At 45.2% G+C, this 14,712-nt stretch overlaps 1 protein-coding gene across 1 annotated transcript in view; it reads right to left on the reverse strand.

Annotated features, from left to right (window-relative positions):
- Positions 1 to 781: 781 nt before the first annotated feature.
- Positions 782 to 14,712, reverse strand: part of luzp1 (leucine zipper protein 1) — a 30,015-nt gene continuing 16,084 nt past the window's right edge. Inside the window, exons 2-3 of the mRNA XM_041212799.1 lie at positions 7,477 to 7,698; positions 782 to 1,011 (exon numbers count right to left, since the gene is read on the reverse strand). Coding sequence (XP_041068733.1) covers positions 973 to 1,011; positions 7,477 to 7,698 — 261 coding nt within the window. The 3' untranslated portion in view covers positions 782 to 972. The remainder of the gene's footprint in view (positions 1,012 to 7,476; positions 7,699 to 14,712) is intronic.

Consider the following 14,712-nt stretch of genomic DNA (forward strand, 5'->3'; position numbering starts at 1 on the left):
TATGGAATGTCTGAGGGGAGAAAGTTTAAGGTCAATCATTTCGCTTTACCTCAGAAGCAAAGAAGAAAAAAATGTTTAATGTGGTGCTTCCTGCTCACTGTACATACAACATAAAACCCAAAAGTTAGAATGGCCTTTGACATGCCAAGAAAAATAAACATTAAGGGTGTTATGAAAGTAGGTGGCTGAACATCCTGATACCCCTTTAATCTTTAACCCTGAGAGGCCATTCTAACTTCCTTCCACGATGTACATACAGCAAACTGGCGATTGTAGTACTCTTGCATATTCTGGTATACCAAGTCTCCCCTGTTTCTATTTTTTTAAAATTGCTTTTTATAAACATTTGTCTAAAAGAAAACTTTCACCAAGTACAAAGAACAATTATATACATACTTACTGGTTGCTTATGCAGCACTCCAAATTACACCGCTACACTGGGTGGTTAATACTTACTGAGGCCCTTATCAATTCTTTTCTGTAAAATCAGATATGCATATTTGTACAACTTTCACCACAGGAAGCCCCACTGGCTGACTGAATTGGCCGTGAAATTTTGCCTCAACGTCTGGATTTCATGAACGTTTTGCGTCTCCCCAAAAGAAACGGTACAACTTTAAGAGCATCCTGCTACACCCAGGCTCAGTGAAGTTTTTCACATGTTCCATCCTCAGTTCAGTTCACACAGACACAGGGGGAAGGACCGATCTCCCCTTCCCCTGACTGAAGTCGTTGCAGTTGGTGTCCCCACCCCACCTCCCACCCCCCGCCCCACCCCCGCCCCATCTATTGCGAACAGCTGGTAGAACTACTTCCAAATGTAATCATTTCTAGAAAAATATAGGTGTAATATGATTGCTTTAGTTCAGAGAGTGTACAGGATGAAGATGATCCCTATATTGCAGAAGCTTGTACAGTGCTTTATTAACACTAAAAACTGTAGTGCGACTTTGAAGATCAGTACCAGAGGCTTCACCGTCTTGAGGTCATCCTTATTTGGGACAGAATACCCTGGAAAATCAAAAAAAAAAGCCAATGTTAGTCCCCTGGCTGCAAGGTGTAATATTTTGTTTGATGTTACATTTCCAAATATTCATTCTGCTAGTTAACTTGGACCATCTTTTGAGGCCAAGCCAACTGATTTTGTACCCTCATATCTGATGCAACAATTAGCACCCCTGACTTCTAAATTCAAAAACAAGATTTCTCCCTATCAGGAGTGACGACACCCCCTTACAGGGTAAATGCCCATTGCTCCAATGCCCTTTCTCCTCCCTGCAGCCTCACTGTTTGGACCAAGGCATATCCCTGGATCTCCTATGGTCATTCTTCCCCAGAATCTGATGACGATGACTGTACTCCTCCTTAAATCTTCCCTTCTTCCTCCACTTGACATTCTCTTAAAACTTGAGGTTAGTGTCAACCTCCCACAACTTCTTCCTTTATCCCCACTGTTTTCAACTATACTTGTCTCCTGTATAAAGGCTCATTTTAAAAATATGTATGCCCCATCTTCTAGCAGCAGATGAAATTGGAGCTGAAAATCTTAGAATGGCTCCTTCAGTACAGATAACAACTTAGGGCATTTATTGCACCTTTCTCTTATTTAAACATAGGGATCTTAATTTAAAATGAAATGAACATATATGGATGGGTGAAAACAATTATTGGGCTGTATGCAAAATGGAAGTCTGGACTATTCACAGACAGTACTTGTCGTTGGAAGGCTCCATATCAATCTCTGGGTGAAAGTGGGAGGTAACTGAAGATCAACAGTGCTGAACTCACTTGGTTCATAGTAAGTCTTTGAATACTGAAAACATTTGTAGTAGCCAAACAGTTTCTTCTGTCAATCACAGGGCTAATTATACTTTGTAAAATCCTGAGAGCCACTTTGGACTGAACAGGATGCTCAAGCCTGGAGTCTTTTGTTTTCTAAACCTGATAATACGGGAACTTGAAGTCTATCATCCGCTGCCAAATTTTGAATTATTGAATGTAATAACGCTTTTTTAGTTGAGATTGTGACAAAGTTGCAAATCAAAGATAAAGATTTTTGGTGTTGTTGGCTTTGAAAGATATTCCATTCTGTTGTTCACCTTTGCATAAATTTAATGGGACAGCAAGGGGCTGGCATTTTTAAAATTAAAACTTATTGAGTAAGTAACAAGGTTGACCTGTACTAACACCAGCAGCAATGTAGGACTGGATGGTCAGTCTGCAACCCCCCACCAAAACCGTTTAAACTGTTACCACATCAGCACTAGGACCAGGCCTCAATCATCCTATTCCATCAACGTGGCCTGGACTTACACATTGTTACATAAAGCCAGGACTCCAGTTTTTATATTTATTCCTTCCTGGGGTGTGGGCTTCGCTGGCTAGGCCAGCATTTTCATTGACCATCCCTAAGGAAGGGTAATATGAAGCTGTGACAGGTCTGTAAGAATGAAGGACATTCCGAAAATCAGTATTGGCATCGATTAGGCTGGTCCTGGGAATAAAAACTTCAAGGCCTCAAGTGCAATTGTACCTTTTCTTTTTTAAACCGATTTTGAAGTTGTTAATCAGTAGGATTGGTATTGTGGGAAGATGGCATTGAATAGGCGGGAAACATCTTTCTTCACCCACATGCATCTTGTTATCTTCCAGATAAAAGGGACGGCGTTAATACCTGCAGGGGTGCCCAGCCCTCAAAATGCACTGGGCGTCATTACAGTGCAACTGGAGAACTGCACATGCCACGTGGATACCTCACTGCTGCTTTCAAGTTCTAGGTTGGCGCAGTATTGAGCAGCCTGGAGGCCTGATCCAGCTGCAGGGGGGCAGATGTGGAAGAAAGGTGGTGGTGGGGGGAGTGCGCTCTTGAGGTGCGGTGAGGCTGGGAGAAGGCATCAGGTAGACCTGAGGTGGCAGCAGCCAACAGTATTCTTGAGGATCCTGGAAGAGCTTCTTTTGCTGACGATAAACAATTTTAAGGCTTTGGGCTCTGGCGTACTGGCAGGTTTTACATTGCACCCTCTACTCAGTAAGGTTGGATTGGGCCGCTGTGCATGATTTGTATGGATTGATTCAGGCAGGTGCCCCAGCCACTCGATGGAAGGCCCCTGGGGAAAATGGCAAACTGTTCCCACCAGGTGAAGGGAGTGAACATCTCCCCCGCGGTTTAGTGCATCTGGTGTGCCATCTTGCCTGCTATTAAGAGCATTTATTACGTTGGCTGTTGTACTGAGGCGAAATGAAAGTGGTGGACTAAAAGATTACCCATGGCCCATTTGCCAGGATTAAGGAACTGGATCGATTTGGCTCTCATACTTACACCACCAAAAGCACAGCTGTAGAAGGAAGCTCCCAGATGGGTCAGAGCACAAGCAGTAAGAAACCTACATTGCCAGACGACTCAGGTACACCATTCCTCCCCTACACAAACCCCAACTAGATCACCAGGAACCTTGGATGCATGCTCTCCAGCTCAGTGGGTCCCTCGACATTCTATATTTTCCCGTCTCCATTGGGGACATAGGTTCAAGAGTGGGCTATTTATCTTCTAGAACCTATTCACTTACTCAATGGGTGATTGGTAGCCCAATTCCATGTTGCTAACTCCTTATCCCCATGTCCCCTAATACCTCTGATTAACAAAAACCCAGCAATCTCAGATTTAAACATTAAATTGTTGGGGAGCCTGGTTATGTTTCCACTAGATTTTGGAGAATTTGGGGATTCTTGCTAGCACCAGGTGAGTTGGAAGGACACACAAAACACCACCTTCTTTAAAAAAAAAGTTTCCAATTTGTTCCCCTCCAGCTCATGACTCTACCAAACCAGAAAACATTTTCACAACTTCGAATGCATCTTATCAAATTAAATTGGAGGTCAATCAGATTCTCTCCTTTCTGTGATTCCCAACAATCTGTGATCCTCCCCTTTCCTTCATATTTTGTTTAACTTTCCAGTTGGTTCAGAAAATAGTTCGGTGGTCAATGGGTCAAAAAATATTGAGGGTTACAAGGAAAAGGTTGGGGAATGGCACTAGGTGCGTTGCTCATTCGGAGAGCTGGCACAGACACGATGGGCTGAATGGCCTCCTTCTGTGCTGTCGCAATTCTGAGAGCTCACTTTGAAGCAGGCACCGCTTGATAAAAATACTTTCAAGCCCTGGTTTAAAGAAGGGATGTGAATGGAAAAACTTTGCACAGATGTGACCAATTGCACGTCACTTATGTGTTTGAGGCTGCCTTTGACATTGCGTAACACACATTCCACACATAGCATGTGTGCGTATTCCCAATTATGCCCAGAGGTCTGTATTTGACAGCTTTACATGCAGGGCTATAACATATTATATGACCACGTCTGTTGCTGGGCAACCCTTTCAATGATTCCAATACAATGAATTCTGTGGGTAAACGGAAAATAATAGACTGAAGTTGTGCAAGGCAGTAACATGATTTGAATGATTCTTGGAAGCATACTTTAAAACCTCAAAATGTCTTGCAGCCTTAAGTGCAAGTTCCAAGCTTGTTTATATTATTTATATTGTATACAGATTTCCATTTACTTGCTCCCAAGCCTTGCCATTTGAGTCTTACTCTGGCGAGTTCGCTTGTTCTGTTAGTGCCAGTTTTTAGACACTAATCGCTGTTGAAAATATGATTGTTTTTCCGTATGTGACCTTGCATCAGATAGAAGGCTAGAGTTCCCAATCCACTAGGATTGCTTAGGGGTCTCCAGGAATCAGACTCATCTTCAGCTGAGCCTCAGTTGGTAGCACACTTGCCTCTGAGTTATATGGTTCTAGGTTCAAGTCCCACTCCAGGACTTCAGCATAAAAACTAAGGCTGATGCTCCAGTGCAGTATTGAGGGAGTGCTGCACTGTTGGAGCTGCTGTCCTTTGGATGAGACCTTAAACCAAGGCCCCATCTGCCTAAGATCCCAGGGCACTATTCTGCAGGAATGCTCTCCCTGGTGCCCTGGTTAATATTCATCCCTCTATCACAAAAACAGATTAGCTGGTCATTATCATATTGCTGTTTGTAGGAGCTTGCTGTGCATAATTTGGCTGCAAAGTTTTCTACGTAACTATTGTGACTTCAAAAGTAAAGTACTTCGTTGGCTGTAAAGTGCTTTCAGACATTCGTTGGCTGTGATAAAAATCCAGGGCAGTGCTGGGAGCAACCCAGGAGAAAAATACTGGACACGGGGTGAGAGGAAGGTATAACAGACAAAGAATCATCCAACTGGATAATGAAGAGCCAGGTCGCTTTCCAATTGGGTGTGGGAAGGTGCTGTGCCTCGAAGATGGACATGTTGGGCAACCAATAGCAGTACAGTGGGGGTGGGGCGGTTAGCGACAGAAAGTCATGTGATGAAACTTCCAGGGATATGGCCGGCCAAAATGAGCAATCCTATTCTTGGTGGGAATGTGAGCAGTGAGGAGATTTCGAGAGGTTGAGTGAGTGGGCAAACATATGGAGATGCAGTATAATGTGGATAAGTGTGAAATTATCCACTTTGGTAGGAAAAACAGAATGGCAGAGTATTATTTATATGGTGATAGATTGGGAAATGTTGATGTACGAAGGGACTTGGCTGTGTGTCCTTGTACACCAATTACTGAAAGCAAGCATGCAGGTGCAGCGAGCAGTTAAGAAGGCAAATGGTACATTGGCCTTCATTGCGAGAGGACTTGAGTACAGGAGCAAGGATGTCTTCCTGCAGCTATACAGGGCTTTGGTGAGACCACACCTGGAGTATTGTGTGCACTTTTGGTCTCCTTACCTAAGAAAGGATATACTTGCCACAGAGGAAGTGCAGTGAAGGTTCGCCAGACTGATTCCTGGGATGGCTAGATTGTCATATGAGGACAGATTGGGTCGACTAGGCCTGTATTCACTGGAGTTTAGAAGAATGAGAGGGGATCGCATTGAAATGTATAAAATTCTGACAGGGATGGACAGACTGGATGCAGGGGTGATGTCTCCTCTAGCTGTGGGGATCTAGGGGTCACAGTCTCAGGACACAGGGCAGGCCATTTAGGTCTTAGATGAGGAGAAATTTCTTTACAGAGGGTGGTGAACCCGTGGAATTCTCTACCACAGAGGGCTGGGGAGGCCAAGTCACTGAATATATTTAAGGAGGAAATAGACAGATTTCTGGATTTGAAAGGTATCAAGGGGTATGGGGAGAGAGCAGGAGTATGGCGTTGAGACGGAGGATCAGCTATGATCATATTGAGTGGTGGAGCAGGCTCGAAGGGTCGAATGACCTACTCCTGCTCCTATTTTCTATGTTTCTATGTAATGGAGTCAAACGCCAGGACACTTTGTATGGGAAATGATCAACTCACTGCCTGGATAACCCAGTACCTACAAATAGCCTGGGGCAATTCTGAACTGTGGCTTGCTATTCCCCTGAGAAGCCCTGACATGTTGTTAGATTCTGCTTCACTTTTAATTAGTCGGTGCCATCAAAACATTTAGCCCATTCTGATCATGCCCCGGTTGTGAGTTGTTGTGGTCCCAGAGCCCATCATCATAACCAACCTCTCATTTCCCTGGGCCTGTTTGCCAGACAGCAAGGGCAATGCAGCTTTCCCTGCTGGCTTCAGGAAGGTTCATCATCTGACTGTGATGAAATATGGTCCACTCCACAATGAACTGTGTAGCTAAAGGACCTGCGAGACGTCACTGATCGGAATGAATGATCCTTGTCTTCAATCTGGATCTCGGGAAAATACTGAGCAGTCTTGGGACTGTTCCTGGTGACTACAGTACTGAGAGAATGCTGCATATGCGGAGGTGCTGTCTTTCAGACGAGACCTTAAACTGAGGTCCCTCTGTCCTCTGAGTTGGGGGTGGGGTTAAAACATCCTAAAGTATGATTCGAAGGAGGGCAAAGGGAATTCTCCATGGTGCCCTGGATGATATGGAGCCCTGAACCAGTATCTCAAACCCATCACCTGGGTCTTCATTTTGTTACTGTTGTGTGCAAATTTGTGTGCAAATTTGGCTACAGCATTTCCTCCAATACAACAACGAATCAAAAAGTGCTTCATTGTAAAGTGCTTTTAGAGCTAGTGAGCAAATTTCCTTTCTTTTCCCCTTTGCACAACCACCTTCTGCCTCCCCCAATCTAAACTGCCTCGCAGGAGAAGTCGGTGGACCAGCAGAGAGGTTGAAATGTAAATTCCTGTCTATTATATTGTGTTGTGTACGAGCCTATTGGCTCCAAATATGGGGATTGCTGGGGCTGTAAGGGTTAAAGGACTAATTGAAGAGGAATTCTGTAAACCGTCCTATAAGAACATTTCCTATCTCGTATTTTATGTTAAATTGTCACAGCACTGCCCCAAAGTCTCTCCTTGTATTTTGCATTTTGAATGCAAATCGAAAGCTTTCCTTCTGGCAGCCAGCTGACTGTGTGTAATTCTCCCTAACCCTCTTAACAATCCATCATCCACATAGGGTACGTACTATAGGGGTCTTGTCCTCAGTCCTGGTAGCAGTCTGATGGGGGGCACTGCCCGTAGGATTCCTTCTCAGTTCAAGTTTCACCGATTGCCTCTTGCCCACAGTTTCACTCCTTGGCACTCGCTCCGTGGCGATATCTGACAGGATCTGCTTTGCTATTTCTTTTCGCTTTGACAGCAAGCTGGAGTTGAGTGCAGAGTGTATGTCTGAGCTGTCCTGCCCTGTCTGGACAAAGAGAGAGAGTCGGTAAGAAATATGTGAGCACAAGCTGCTGGCTTAGATGCTTACCAAGGGAGGGGTGCCATACATTGCCATATTATTTTAAACCACTGCCTTTTGTTTTTGCTTTTAAATATATTGAACATCAGAAGATTCCAGAAATACATTGCTTGAGAACAAAGTTGAAACGTTTAGCAGAGCTTATTTGAATGCCAAACTTAAATACTCATTCTCAACTCTTCAGTGCACCAGTATAGAAATATGAATGCACAACATTCTTAACAGTAAATATGTCACAATCTGGAATGTAAAAGGAGCCTTGTACAGACCATAGGTACGGATCTCCTTTCCAATTTGGCATCGTATTAGCAACAATACGTGATTCAACCTGCATTTCATTAAAATTCTAATCTTCAAAGTTTATATTCTCCCTTCCCCAGGTTTCCAATGTTTTAATAAGATACCAGCTGATCTCCCAGTCATTGCAGATAGTGGGGTGGTGGGGAGTGGGGAGGGGGTTGTTGAAACTGAATGTAGCCTTCAGGTGAAGTGAGGGAAGAAGGCAGGGCTACTTGGACCAGGTTTGCGGATGTAATCCAGTCTCCAGTTTGTTGTTGCACATTCTGTTTTTAGTTTTTGTATTTCTGATCAAACTTCATTTCAGCTGCCGACATTGGGCGGCTGATGGATGGTAGAATCAGGAATTCTACCTGATGTCTCCAGTGAGAGGTCAGCCCCATTTTGATGGTCGGGCTTCCTTTACATTCTGCTGGGGAACTTACTGCACATTTCCAGTGCTGATGACCAGCTCACACTGGGATGGGGTTTCCAGGCGGCCTGCAGTGTATTCACCGCTCAAGAGGGGAGCAAGGATGGCAATTGTGGATGCAGGCCTCGGGTTGTCTCACAGGTTTCAGAGAAATGTCAGGAACCAGGTGTAAGGAGGATGGGCCTTGTCCATGCACAATCAGACTTTTTTTTATTCATTCAAGGGATGTGGGCATCACTGGCGAGGCCAGAATTTGTTGTCCATCTGAATTGTCCTTGACAAGGTGATGGTGAGCTGCCTTCTTGAACCGCTGCAGTCCATGTGGTGCAGGTACACCCACTGTGCTGTTAGGGAGGGAGTTCCAGGATTTTACCCAGTGACAGTGAAGGAACAGCGATATATTTCCAAGCCAGGATAGTGAGCGGCTTGGAGGGGAACTTGCAGGAGGTGGTGTTCCCATGCATTTGCTGCCCTTGTCCTTCTAGATGGTAGTGGTTGTGGGTTTGAAAGATGCAGTAAAAGAAGCCTTGGTGCGTTGCTGCACCGCATCTTGTCTGTGTGGAAAGAGTTAATGTTTAAGGTGGTGGATGGGCAAGTGAGCTGCTTCGTCCTGGATGGGGTTGAACTTTTTGAGTGTTGTGGAAGCTGCACTCATTCAGGCAAGTGGGGAGTATTCCATCACACACCCGACTTGTGCCTTGTAGATGGTGGACAGGCCTTGGACAGAAGGGAGTTCAGTTACTTATAGCAGAATTCCCAGCCTCTGACCTGCTCTTGTAGCTACAGTATTTGTATGGTTAGTATAGTTAAATTTCTGGTCAATGGTGATGCAAGGTTGTTGGTGAGGGGGATACGTTGATGGTAACCATCAAGTGTCATGGGGGCAGATAGATTCTCTTGTTAGAGATGGCAATTGCCTGGATATTGTCCAGGTTTAGCTGCAAACGGACATGGACTGCTTCAGTCCGAGTAGCTGTGAATGGTGCTGAACATTGTGCAATCATCAGTGAACATCCCCATTTCTGACCTTAAGATGGGTGATGAAGCAGCTGAAGTTGGTTTTGTCTAGGAAACTACCCTCAGGTACTCCTGCAGCAATGTACTGGGGCTGAGGTGAGTGACCTCCAACGACCACAACCTGTCTTTGTGCTGGGTATGACTCCAGCCAGAGGAGGGTTTACCCCTTGATTCCCACTGACTCTAAATTTTTCAGGGACTCCACGATGCCACACTCGATCAAATGCTGCCTCTCACCTCACCTCTGGCGTTCAGCTCTTTTCTCTACCTGTGGCCAAGGCTCCGGTGCGGTCTGGAATTGCTGACTCTGACCCCTCCCCACCACTGCTGTTCCCCTCATACATCACTATCCTCCCTCTAACGTAGGCAACGGTTTAAGCTTTGACCTAAAATGACTTGCAGACCTTCTGTATAATGACACGTGTCATCATTAGAGTGACGGGCCTGAATTTTGCCTTTGGCGGGCGTGTGCGATCGACCGACCAGGAAACGGCTCCCCTGACCTCAATTCGCCCCTGACCGCGATTTCATGCTGGCTGACCAATTAACATCGAGCCAACGGGAAACGTGCGCTGAAATGCTCAGCGCTGCCGGGGTTGGGGTGGGGGGCGGGGGTGGGGGTGGGGGGTGGGGGGGGTGGGGGTGGGGAAGGGGGGGGGGCGATGATGTCACCGCGGGTGAGGGCGGGCACTGCCTGCCAGAGAGCGGCCTGAAGGTAGACAGTTGCCCCAGGGAGCCGCGGAGCTGAGAGAGGTAAAAGAAAGGACTGAAAAGCTGCAACAAACGTCCACGCATCACAATCAATCACCTGAAACTTTTACCTCATAAAAACGCTGTCCGCAGATATTTTTAAAAAATTTTATTTCATAACGGAAACTTTCATCCAAGGGCGGGTTTACTGTAACTGTTACTGCAACTGGAAGGTTGGACGGGCCTCGAGAAATCGGAGACAATTGCGCCGTTAACGGGCTTAATCGCCCTCTTAACTGTCGGCGGGCGCACTTCCGACTTTTGCGTGTGCCCGCCGAGCGAAATGTCGCGTGGGCGTGCGATGATGTCGGGACGCTCGCCTGATACCTCCTCGCGCAGTTTTACGCCCGATGGGGGTCGGGCCTGGGCCTGCTCGCCGGCCCACCCACCCACTCACCCACCCACCCACCCACTCACCCACCCACTCACTCACCCACTCACCCACCCACTCACCCACTCACTCACCCACTCACCCACCCACTCACTCAATCACTCACTCACCCACTCACCCACCCACCCACTCACCCACCCACCCACTCACCCACCCACCCACTCGACGTCAAATTCTGCCCCACGGTGTTTGGTTTCTGCATTTTCTCCTCGCTCTGCCCCACGGGTAACAGACAATAGGGGAAAGGGTTGGATTCATTTAATAGTTTTATGTAGGAATTCCTGGAAGCCCTAAGAGCCTTTGAACAAACTACATTTACGTTTACGGCTTCTATTGAAGCACACACACACACACACACACACACACACACACACACACACACACACACACACACACACACACACAGAGAGTGTGTTCTCCTTTTATATTTGTTTTCAAATGTGCTCTCCTTATGTTTAGGCCTTGTGTGTGGCCTAAAGACTTTGAGAATATTCAACAACACAGTTGTGTTGTACCATAATTAATGTTGTTATATACAAAATGGAGAGAGTGTGTGTGTGTGTGTGTGTGTGTGGTGGGGGGGCTGCGGCTGGGTGGTAGTGGGGGGGGAGAGGGGGCAGAAACTGTGAAATACAGAAAATATTCCCCAAGAGCAAAACTCACAACTAACCATGAGGCGATGGTTTATGCAATGGTTGGGCTGTTCTGGAATATTTTGTGTGTTCTGTAGTATCCTGTTACATATTTTGTCTTCACCTACACGAGGGAGAGCCAAGTGAAGAGAGATGGTATGCACTGTTGCCGAGACATGTTAATGACTCCCAAGAATTTGTTCTACTGAGTAGAATTTTTTTTAAAGAAAGTTATTTTTCTCATTTCTTCTCTGAAAGGCACTGACCCATTAAGAGGCACAGACCCATCAAGAGGTACGATTTCATGGCTGTCAATCTCGCTCTGATATCTCGCTCAAGTTGCCATTTTTTACCTATGAGCCCAGAGTGTCAATCATGGCTCAGTGGGTAGCACTCTTGAGTCTGAGTCAGAAGGTTGTGGGTTCAAGTCCCACTCCAGGACCTTTAGCCTAAGCTTCAATGCAGTAGTGGGAGTGCTGCATTGAAGGAGATGCTGTCTTTTGGGAAGAGATGTTAAACTGAGGCCCTGCCTGCTCTCTCAAGCAGATGTAAAAGATTCCATGGAACTTTTTTGAAGAAGAGCAGGGGAGTTATTCCTGCTGGTCTGGTTCGCATTTATCTTTAAATCAGCACCACAAAAATAGATTGTTTGGTCATTATCGCATTGCTATTTGTGGGATCTTGCTGTGTGTAAACTGGCTACCACATTTCCTACTTTACAGCAGTTTTTTTTCCCACACTTTCTCATTGGTTGTAAAGAGCTTTGGGGCATCATGAGATTGTGAAAGGCACCATATAAACATAAGTCTTTCCCTTTTCTTCACACTGCAATTAGAATTCCAGCATTGGTACATTTCTGAGATTAATGCTAATTGATTAAGTATTGTGGAAATAAGTGAATTAAGCAAACACGGACCACTCTTACCAGAAGTGAAGCACTAAAGAGAAAGTGTTATCTTGCCTATAATATGACCCAATGATATACTATCCTGTAATTCCGTAAATTACAGTGTATTTTACCAGGCAGAACATAACACCAATAATTAGCCTAGTTTTTAATTTATTTTTAAGAGTACTTGCGTTAACTGATTCAAGCTGGGGCAGTAAAAAAGGAGCATACAACTGACCTCACTAGCCTCAGCAAAATCACTAGGGTTCCTATTCCTGAACTTTACTGGAAGGCACACATATCTGAGGGAATACAATGAGATTGCGATCTGCAGAGTTGCTAACCAATTGTGTTTTGAGAAAGTAGTCAGCATTCTGGATGATCAGATACCCAGAAGTCTGAAACTTCAACGTAGACATACAGCAGTTTCAGCCAGGCCAAGCATGCTGGGTGAGGTAAGTGCCATTACCAGAACCACCGTCCAAACTCACAGGAAATGCACTTAAGAAAGGTTTGTAACATGAACTTTTAAATCAAGAGTCTTCTTTTTTTTTTAAATAAACTGAGTGTATATTATTTTCCAAACGTGTTCTCTGTGCAATTCAGGCCTCTTGTTCTGAGCTGTAGTTATTAGGCCTCAATGGCTTTTCTCTGTGCCCATCAGCTTCACTTGATGATGTGACCCCTGCGTGATTAACTTGAACCAGGACAAATAGGCTGGGCAAAGATTGATTAGAGAAGACAGCTAGAATAGTCCTCTGGGAGGAGGTGGGGCTTGTGCCTGTGAATTCAGAGGATTGGACACCAATGCGTCCTCTTTGTTTAAGCCCATGTTAAGGAGCTGAGAGACAGGCCAGACTCGAATTATATTTTTTCAAGAATATGCTGCCCTTTTTGAACAAATTGGTCATTTTAATAAGGCTAAAACTTTCCCGGATGTTCATGAAAATCTGTGATGTGACCTTGTGATGTGGAACAGATATTTTGACAGTTGCCAAAAATTTGCTTTCAAAGCGAGCAGGCAGGATTTTAGCAGAAATGTCCTAATTGGTCCATTTTGCCCCCTGAAATGGGTTTTTAGGGCAATCTAGAATCTTGTATGGTTAACTCATTCTGGTGCCAGCCCACAAGTTCACTGAATTCACTTGATGTGGTGATTTGCGACTCTTAGTGCTTTTTACCATTCCAATACCTCCCTCCCGCACACTGCCCCTCCCCCCCACACCGTCCCTCCCCCCACACACAACCATGCAGATGAAAATCTGTCTTTATGTTGCCTCCCAGGCCCCCCCCAGGAGAAGACTGACTCTGGAATGAAGTCTATTCGTGGCTTTATATTTGGCAGGGGGTTAGAAATCATTACAGTTTTGCCTTCATGTTGGGAGTTGTAATCTGAGGGGCTGAGTGGTATTGGGGAGGGGGGGGGAAATAAAAAAGTAAAGCAAAGAAACCAGACAACATTCGAAACAAGCCGAGGTTTCTGCATTTTGTTTTTGAAGGGAGAGTCACCTGGAAATAATTTGATAGACATTTGTGTCTGTATAGTATAAGGAAACAGTGGAGTATGCCAGCCACTGGGATAAGTGGTTGTAAATACACAGTATTAAAAAAAGTACACTGCACTGGGACACCTTTGAACTTGTATAATGTTAGAAATGACCCATGAAACTTGTACTATGATAAGAACAGAAAGTATTGGAATGTCTGGCAGCAACTGTGGAGAGAGACAGAGTTAACATTTTGAGTCGAATATGACGGTTCAGAGTTGAAGGAGGTAGAAATGTGATAGGTTTTATACTATTGAAAGGGGGGGGAGGAGTAGAAAGAACAAAAAGAAATCTCTCCTCATGACTGGAGAGGAACATGGAATGGGAGGGGTGGCGGCGATCCAGTTGTTGTGGTCCACGTGGGAACCAATAACATTGGTAGAACCAGGAATGATGTTCTAAGAGAATTTGAGGATTAAGGGTCAGAATTAAAATGCAGAGCATCAAAGGTAATCTCTGGATTTTTACCTGTGCCACGTGCCAGTTGGCATAGGGTCAAGCAGATTAGAGACTTAAATGCATGGCTCAGAGAGTGGGAAGAAGGGGCTTCGAGTCATGGGACACTGGCATCAGTAGTCAGGGAAGAATGAGTTGGTCCGTTGGGAGGAGCTACACTTGAAGTGGGCTGGGACCAGTGTCCCGGCCAATCGTGTCACTAGGGTAGTGGACAGGGCTTTAAACTAACAGCAGGTGGGTGGGGGGCTTGGTGGGGGGGGAGGTGGGATGGGGAAGAATTTGGGTGAGGAGAGAATTAGAAATCCAAAGAGAAAGGTTGAGGCATTGGAGGAGTATAGCAGTGTGGCTAAAGACAAGCAGAAAGGGACAGGGAGTCTAACAAAAATTGTACATCAATGAATAAGGTCATTCAGGGAATAGAAGTAAAAAATGGAATTAAAAGTTCTTTATCTGAATACAAGAAGCATCTGCTATAAGATAGATAAACTATCAGCACAAATAGAGGTAAATGGTTTAGATCTAATCACCATTACAGAGACATGGTTACAGGATGATCACGGTTGGGAAAT

This window comes from Carcharodon carcharias, chromosome 19 (assembly GCF_017639515.1).
Source record: "Carcharodon carcharias isolate sCarCar2 chromosome 19, sCarCar2.pri, whole genome shotgun sequence".
Lineage (NCBI taxonomy): Eukaryota > Metazoa > Chordata > Chondrichthyes > Lamniformes > Lamnidae > Carcharodon > Carcharodon carcharias.